The 8,964-nt window shown below is 39.3% G+C and overlaps 1 protein-coding gene across 1 annotated transcript; it reads left to right on the top strand.

Moving 5' to 3' along the window:
- The first annotated feature begins 2,701 nt into the window (after positions 1-2,701).
- pax1b (paired box 1b) lies at positions 2,702-6,231 on the top strand. Its single transcript, XM_029496063.1, has 5 exons — positions 2,702-2,837; positions 3,331-3,900; positions 4,848-4,969; positions 5,176-5,410; positions 6,032-6,231. The coding sequence occupies exons 1-5, from the start codon at positions 2,834-2,836 to the stop codon at positions 6,079-6,081; spliced, it is 981 nt and encodes a 326-aa protein (XP_029351923.1). The 5' UTR covers positions 2,702-2,833; the 3' UTR covers positions 6,082-6,231.
- Positions 6,232-8,964: the final 2,733 nt, after the last annotated feature.

Genomic DNA, 8,964 nt, shown 5'->3' with positions numbered 1-8,964 from the left:
AAAACAGCAATAACATGAAGACATATAATTAACTAAAGAAATAAAAGGAGGCTGTAAAACAACAACAATCGCACAAAAACTGAAAAGGGCGGATTTCTTTTAGTCCCTTTAGATTCTGTTTGTTGTGAGGATTAACTGAAGAGTCTTCTGTTTGTTCATCAGCTCGTCGACTGACTGGCATCAGTTTGTTGTTGTGATCTTTTGTTTGTGTTACACAAACCCCTTTAATCCTTCTGCACAGAATCATCTAAACACAAAGTCCGAATATTTTCATTTTAAAAACGTTGACAGAAGCAGTTTTGTCCCTCCGAGTCAGAAAACGTAACAATAATTCAGATTAATTCTTTAAAGCCTTCAGTGTTTCTGAATATTTCTTTAAAACCAACAGATTGTAAGAGCAGGATATTTAAGGGCCGACCCCATGTGGGGCCCCTGAGAGTCCCACCAGAGTCTGACTGGACTGTCCTGGTCGGGAAACAGAAAACCAAATCTGGATCAGACTCCGATCCTGGTTCTGTTTATTTTTAAACTTCACAGTCAGATATGAACTGGATACACATTTTAATAAGTCTAAATTTTTGTTGAAAATTAATTCAACCTTTTTATTTCTGACATTTTACTGACAGAATTTCTGAAAGCTGCCGTCTGGTTGTTTCAGACTTTGGTGCGTTCTTGGTTTAAATTTTTGGCCTTTATAAAAAATAATTTTCCTTTTAAAGGAAATCTCATTTTACAGTGTTTTTACATATATATTTTTATTATTAATCCATAAAAAAAGATGAAATAAATATTTGTTTCAGAAAATCAGAATTTTTTTCTGTCAAATAATCTGGAAAGATGTAAAATCTGTTCTTGTTTTTCTCCAAACGGCTGGATTTTAATGTTTGGTTTGCAATTTTGTGCGTCTTTGTAATGTGTGTGACAATGAGCTGCTTAGTGCGTCTCGTGTTGTGTTGTTGTGTTGGATCCTGCTGGGTGGTTGAACTCTACAAACAAACACAACCAGCTGAAGCTCACAAAGAGCGCACAGCCTCCACATTTATCCCATTTATTCCCCCTGAACACTTTATAATGGCCTGACTGAGACACACACAGACACACACCGTTACACACACAGACACACACAGTTACACACAGTTGTCATGGTATTCAGACTTCGGCTTCAACAGAATGTCTTCTATATTCATGACCACACAAACACACACGGCAGTTTAAGACATTTCCACCGACAATGTGAAATAAAACTTCTCTTTTTTTTATTGAACCATTAAAATTTAATCTCATAAAAAATTCACAGAAAAAGCTCAAATTAGAACAAAATTTAATTTGAAAGAAAATGAAAACTTCAATATCAAGTAATGAAATGGTCAATGGAATCAAAATAAAAATGTAAAGACCCAAAACAGAAAAAATTACATTTTAAGTAAAATTTTTGAAATGAAGCAAAAAGTGATAAAAAGCAAAAAAATTAAGGAAAAAATAAATTTAAATTAATATTCAATTATTTTAAATTTAAAATAAATATTAAAACTAATAAAATCCATGAAAGTGCCAATATGTGAATGTCATTAGAATAAAATAAAAATGGTCTAAAAAACAAGAACATATAAATCCGAGTTATTGTTCATTTTTCTCTCCTGGTTTGTGTTTCTCTGGTTTTCTGGTGAATTTTAATTTTTCTCATAAAACTACTTCAAACGTCAGAAAAATAATTTCTTTAATTATGACAAATGAAAAGTCTGAGCTCACTGAAGTCTGTGAATCCTGTCAGGTGTAATCAAACTGAAGCTTATTTCTCCAGAGATGGATTCTCTGATCCAACATTTCAGAAACGAGCAGCTTTTTAAGGTGTTTGTTGATTTACCTGAGCTGTGACTGCCCCCTGCTGTCTGACGGAGGAACTGCAGCTCAGCTCAAATGAGCGTAAAGAAAATCATTAATTAAACTTTTCCAACTTCTGTCTGAAAAATAAGTTTGATGATAAATCAGACGTTTTTCATTTTGTTTGGATTTTCTATAAAAATCCTGTGGGGCCTAATTTATTTTATTGAAACTAATTACTAATTAATTTAAACTAATTTTAGACATAAATTGTTGTATTATTTATTAAAGTTTCTAAAAGCAGTGACATTTAATTTTGTCCTGATTTTGCTGAGTTAAACTTAATTTGTTAGACAAACTGTCTTTTTTTTTAAACACAACCAGGTGACCTAAAAAAACAAAACAAACATTGATTAAATTGGAAATTCGAAATCAGATGATTTGAAGTTTATCAACGAAAAACTGTAATTACACTAATTGACCTGTTGGAGGCGCCATCGTATTACAAATCCACTGAAGTCAGAAAAAACTGCTTCACTCAAACACACCACAGAAAAAAATCCTACATATATTTACTGTTTTCAAACATTTTTAATTAAGATAAAAAAAGACATCAGTCCAGGAGCTCCTCCCCCTCTCTTCTGATTGGCTGACAGCTTTATTGAAGGGACCCAATAAAAAATATCAGCTCTCAGATTAAAGAAAGAAAAATGAAGTTATTTTATCTCATCAAAAACCTGTGAAGGTTTTAAATGTCCATCTGATGCTGAATCTCCGAGTGTCCCTGAAGCAGCCACAGCCTGATGTGATGCGTTCAGGGTCAACATGTAAAACAGACAATTCAGGAAAAAATTCACTAAAAAAAAAAAACATTTCTTACTCTGTGAACAGGGAACGACAGGATTTCTAATTGGAGGAGGAGGACGAAGAGGAGGAGATGTCTGAGTCTCAGGCTGCAGGCGGTGTTGGATGGCAGCAGTGGAGCTGAGGAAGAGGAGGAGGACGGCAGCTGATGGGTGAGAAAACATTAAAGAGCTGAAAATGAAACTCACACCTGAGGAAACCTGATTTTTATTCCTTCAGTCAGTCCTTTAGATTTTTAAAAACACGAACTCAGCCACAAACTCATTCTTTTGTTTTTGCAGGTTCATTATTTCAGTTTGTTTTATTCCCAGAAAAAACGTGAAGGTATAAAATCTGCACTGATGATGATGATGATGATGATGATGATAATAATGCTGCAGGCTGATTTTGTAATTTCAGGATAAATGATCAGATGATGGAGTTTCAGGAAAAGAGATGATTTCATCCATCCTAGTTTGACTGAAGTGATCAGAATCCACAGACATGTTTATTATTATTATTATTATTATTATTATTATTATTATTATTATTATTATTATTATTGATCTGATTTTATGAATCAAATGAATCCAGAAACGGAGTTTTATTTTGACACCTGCCTGCTGGTCCCGGTCTGACCCGGTCTGACCCGGTCTGTGTCTTCAGAGCAGGCCTACGGGGAGGTGAACCAGCTCGGCGGGGTCTTCGTGAACGGCCGGCCTCTGCCGAACCCGGTCCGGGTCCGGATCGTGGAGCTGGCCCGGCTCGGCCTGCGGCCCTGCGACATCAGCCGCCAGCTGCGGGTCTCTCACGGCTGCGTGTCCAAGATCCTGGCCCGGTACAACGAGACCGGATCCATCCTGCCCGGCGCCATCGGGGGCAGCAAGCCCCGGGTCACCACCCCGGTGGTGGTCCAGAGCATCCGGGACTACAAGCAGGGGGACCCGGGCATCTTCGCCTGGGAGATCCGGGACCGGCTGCTGTCGGACGGAGTCTGTGATAAATACAACGTCCCGTCCGTGAGCTCCATCAGCCGGATCCTCCGGAACAAGATCCGGACTCAGTCCGGCGGAGGGAAGCCCAGCCAGTACGGACCGGTCTACCCGTACTGCCCCTACACCGGCCCCAGGATGGTGGCCCCCGGGACCGGGACCGGGACCGGGACCGGTGCACAGGTCGGCCTGCCCCGGAACTGGTGCGACATCCTGGGCTTCCGAGACTTCATGAGCCCGGCAGGTGAGTCTGAAGAAAACAAACCTTCAGATTTAAAGTCACACTTTTTAATCATTTGGTTCACTGATGGTTTATTTTTATTCATTTATCTTCTTCATCACATCATTTCAATTATTTCTGTTGTTCTGTTTGAAAAAGTCAAAAGTTGACTTTTGTTGCTAAAAATAAAATCTACTTTAAGTCTCATTCAACCTTTAAATCACAAAAACAGATTTTTTTTTATTTAAAGTTTGAGTTCAGTTTTTAGTTTTTATTCAGTTTGAGCTGATTATTTTTCTCTTTCACATAAAATCAGCTTTTAAAGACTTCATTAGATTTTTTTTACAGATTGTGATTTAAAGGAAATGACTCATAAATAATAATAAATTTCTTAGTAATTCTCAGTGAGCAAAACAAAGATTTTGGTTTTAGAGAAATAAATATTAAAAGTTTGAACAAAACAAAAGCTAAATCCTGACTTCCATTTGAAGTCTTAAATTAATTAGTTATATTTTCATACAATGAAATGTTAAAATGTTTAATGTTCAAGTTTAACTTCAATTTAACAGTCATTTCTGACTAAAAGCATATTTATGGAGAGAAATGAAAGAAAATAGATAAAAATCTAATCAAATGCTTCATTATTGAAATTCATTTTAAACCATTAAACATAAAATAAAACAAAACATCTGTTTGAAAAGAATCAACAATTTTATTATTTAATCAGTCTCATTCATTTTATTTCAGTTTATTATAACAAATAAATATAAAAGAAAGAGCAGAATAATTCTGTCAAATACAAAGTGAACAAAGTGAATCTTATTCTGTATTTAGAAGCTTTAAATGGAAAATACATTTTGTCAGAATATTAATCTTATTATTGCCAATAAAGAAAAATGAAGCTGACGTTTCTGTTAAAGCAGATTATTTTCAATAAATACAAACAAAATAAAAAGTGACGTGTTTTTCAGCTCTGTCGGGTTCTGATGGACACGCAGCCAAAGTGGAGGACTGGACCAGCAGAGCGTTTCCTTCGGGGGTGAAGGGAGCAGAAAAGATCCACAATGAGCCGGAAATCAAATACCAACAACAGGTAAACAACTAAACAAGGAACAATAAATAAACCAGTTCCGGATTCTGTACACTGAGATTTTTCTTGGAAACATTTGAGGAATTCTAACTTTTGGAAAAGTCTGTTTATACTGTTGGAGGTTTTTCTTTGTTTTTTTGCTGTTGACCTTTGACCTCTTTGGTCACGTTGCTCACCGCCTTCGTTGTTTTTTGTCGTTCTGTCTTCAGCCCTCGTCCAGTCTGCCTGCTTTGGTCTCAGCTTGTTCTTATTCTGCACCGAGCCAGTACGCCACGTACGGAGGTCCGGCTGCCAACTACATGAGTTCTGGACCCGGCTGGCAGCCCCAGTCCTCCGGTCTGGGTCCCGGTCTGGGTCCCGGTCTGGTTTATTCCGACTCAGCAGCTCCGCCAGACGCTGCAGATTTTCACCTCACCACATCTTTCAGAGTTTCACACAGAGAAGGTGAGACGAGTGCTGGATCCGGATTCTGTGTTTGGGCCGTTTATCTTCATAATGAGAACCAAATCGTCCCGGATCAGTGCAGACTGGGCTGAACCATCTAAAGAACCTGCTGTGTGTGGTTTTAAGAAGGAGGCGCTCCTGACAGGATCAAATTACACAAACACCTTCAGTGTTCATGGTTTGTTTCACAGGACAAATCTAAATATTGTTTCAGGGATTTAAAACTCACACAGAAACTTCAGACATTTTTTAAAAAAGTCTCCAAATATTCACAATCAGCTCAACGTCAGCTGATTATTCAAAAAAACTGAAGCATGTTCTCCAGATGAAGGCAGAAAAACAACAAACCTAAAGCTTAAAACGGTTGAAATAATCATTATCTGATCTTCAGTCAATTATAACGACTGAGATTATCAATAAGGAGCCAAGAAAAAGAGACGAGAATCATTTTTGTTTTTATTTTATCATTTTGAAGTAATTTTCTTCAAACTCCCAAATAAATGACCGTTTTTCTTCTTTATTTTGGAGAAAAAGTGAAATGAAGATGTTCATTGTCAGGAGTGTTGAGGGTCTTTCCTCTGATGATAAAGATTATTTTTCTCCTTGTGTTCGTCTCTGCAGACGACAGGAAGCCTCAGAGTCTCCTGAACAAACCTCCTCCATCATCGTGACCACGCAGACGAGAAGTTCAAAGACTGTCCGAGCTTAGAAACTGTCTTTGCCCGGTCTGGATCTGCAGACCAGGACTTGGTTCAGTGAAGAAGAGGTGATGGTAACAAAAAAAAACTGACCCAGAAATGTTTATTTTCTGCTATTTTTTTGAGGAGAAACCAATTTTTTTCATGTTTCAACAAATCCACTGTGGAGATTCACCTGTTTGCATTTTTTTCCCACGAAGAAGAAACTTTAAATTGAATTGGAGATTTATCATCTTGTTAAATATATTGGCAGAGCTGTGAGTATATTTTTCTACAAGTTTGCTTAAAATGTAAATAATGCAACAGAAATTTTTATCTGATTGCTGATGAGTGCAATTTAACTACAAATAAAATCAGCTGCTCTGATTAAATCTTAAATCTGTCAGCCGTCACAGTTTCAGACTCATTAGCTGCTTCCTGCAGATTTAAACAGGTAAACACAGTCCTGCTGAGTTCCTGACTGACGGAACAAACAGGTGAAGTCCTCCTCCTCTTCTCTGTCCTCAGTCGGCAGCTTTTCAGCCTCCAGTCACTTTTTAATCTCTGAAGCATCATCAGAACACAACTGAACTGAGACGGAGCAATTTAGACCTCCTCTGTACACAATACAACACAACGACAACAACAACAAACAAAACTAAATAAAATTATGTAGATTATGATGAAAATTCAGCTCCAAATATCTGATTGTCTTTATTCTGTCAACACAATAAACTCACAAACATTCAGGACTGATCCAGAGACTCTGATTGGCTGTGACATCACCCACCGGAGCCAATAGGAGCGTCCGATGTAGAGACGTGACTCCAGATGTCACTGTCAAAGATGGAGGATGAGGACGGACAGATAAACACACAGAAGGAGTCAGAGAGTCGGACTGATCAGATCTGAACTAACGTCTATAAAGACAAGGACGTTTTTGGTTTTGTTGTTAAAATCAAAACGGCCCAAAGCGACAGAAACACAGTCCTGTTAAACGGAGTGACTCCAACAGATCGAGCTGCTCTTCGGCTTCCATTCAGTCACAGAAATGTGCTTTTTATTTCTCTTCAAGAACACCGAAACGTCCAGATTCACACAATGAAAACTAAAACGCTGCCGTTGTGAGTCCACGATGACAGCGACGTCCTGCCTGTTTATGGGTGTTGGCTGCTGTTCCCTAACGTGACGGCGTGCTTCGTCGCTGCCAGGGCAAACATGTTGGACTCTGTTCCCTCCCCGACCAAGCGGCGCCGCTGAGAGGAGAGTCGACTGAGCGTGAAACCGCCAGGAGCTGCCAAAATCACAAAAACCTGCTTCTTAAATCCACATTCAGGAGGAGAAGATTCAATTCAACTCCACAAATCAGTTAAACAGAAATAAAAAAGGAAAGTAAAAAAAAATGTAAAAACTCACAAATCAAATCAATCAATCAAAAAAAAATCTGCTGTAGATGAAATATTTTCATCATTTTCTCACCAAAAGTCAGAAAGAGACTCTGAGTCTGAAAAGTTACACCTCAAGTCCCCCAAAGAAGCCAGAATGAATTTAATTCTATGGGAAAACGGTCCGATCTTTTTTCCACTGAACCAGCTGTTGTGTTAGTCATTGTTGACTCTTGTGTTGTTGTCACCTCAGTCTCTGAGTTGTTGTTTTGGTTGAACTCTTGGTTCACACCGGCTCTGACTAATTACTGCAAAGCAACAGCCCACCTTTGTGTTGCAGCGTTCCACTTTAGTGTGAGATTTAAAACTCACATCTACTTCATTTCTAAACTGAAGACAAAATGGATCAATCTGCTTTATTTCATCTCATTTAATCATTCTGCAGTTTGAAGATCTTGGAAATAAAATGATAAAAACAATCTCAAACATGTAAGTCTCAATCTCATTGTTGTCTTTGTAGGAAAGTGAAATGAAAAAAGAAGCTTTGGCAGAAACTCTGAACGTGAAGCTGATTTATTTCCTCCCAGCCGTGAAGATGAAAATCATTTCAGACATTCCAGAACCTTCCTGAAACGTCACGCCGTTCGTCTGACGCGTTCGACATTTGGGGCGTCAGATCTTTTTTTGGAGTGAAGACAACGTGACGGTTAAAGAAGCGTTCCTTCCTCTGATGGGGCGATAAGACTCTGAGCTTCAAACACAAACGCCGTCGCTGGTTGTCAGATCAGAGATGGTTCCCACAGATCTGCCCCTCTGATAGGATCTCTGATGGGGCAGAGGGGGCAACTTTCTCGTCTTGCTTGTTGCCACCCGGGCTGGTTCGGCCTGTCAGCTCCTCTTTGTGTTGCTGCTGATGGCGGCCGGAGATACGCTGCCTTTGAGGAAACAAATCTGCTCCGTTTATATCTCAATCTGTGCTGATGTCCGTCTTACCTGCCAAACTGCCCCAGGAGGGTCTGAAATCATCTGCTGAGTTTTCATTTTTAGAGACTCAGAGTTACACTTAAAGGAAAGTGAATTCATAAAATGGCAGACGCTGGCCGAGGTCAACAAGGAACTGAATCCTAGCTCGATGTGTTCGCCTCGCTGAGACCGACCCCGGATTGGAACACAGCTTTATTTGCCTTTTCTTTTTCCTCCTCTAGATGTGGCCGAAGCGACACATGCAGCTTCTGCTGGTCTTCCTCCTCCGTGAACGTTGACCTCTGTGCTGCTGTGTAAAATGAAAGCACACAGATTTCTAAGGAGGTAGTCAGAGTTTAAAAGCAGCCATCAGTCCTGCTGTAACCTGCCCGAGGAGAGGCGGCTCAGCTCAGCTCAGCTCGGCTCGGCACGCTTCACTGGGCCTTTAAAGAGTGTCACATTCTGCACTGATGACTCTGTGCAGTTTGTTTCTGAGCAGGATCTTCTGATTGTGATGAATGTAAACACA

This window comes from Echeneis naucrates, chromosome 24 (assembly GCF_900963305.1).
Source record: "Echeneis naucrates chromosome 24, fEcheNa1.1, whole genome shotgun sequence".
In the NCBI taxonomy this organism is placed as follows: Eukaryota; Metazoa; Chordata; class Actinopteri; order Carangiformes; family Echeneidae; genus Echeneis; species Echeneis naucrates.
This window is presented reverse-complemented; position numbering and strand designations above follow the sequence as displayed.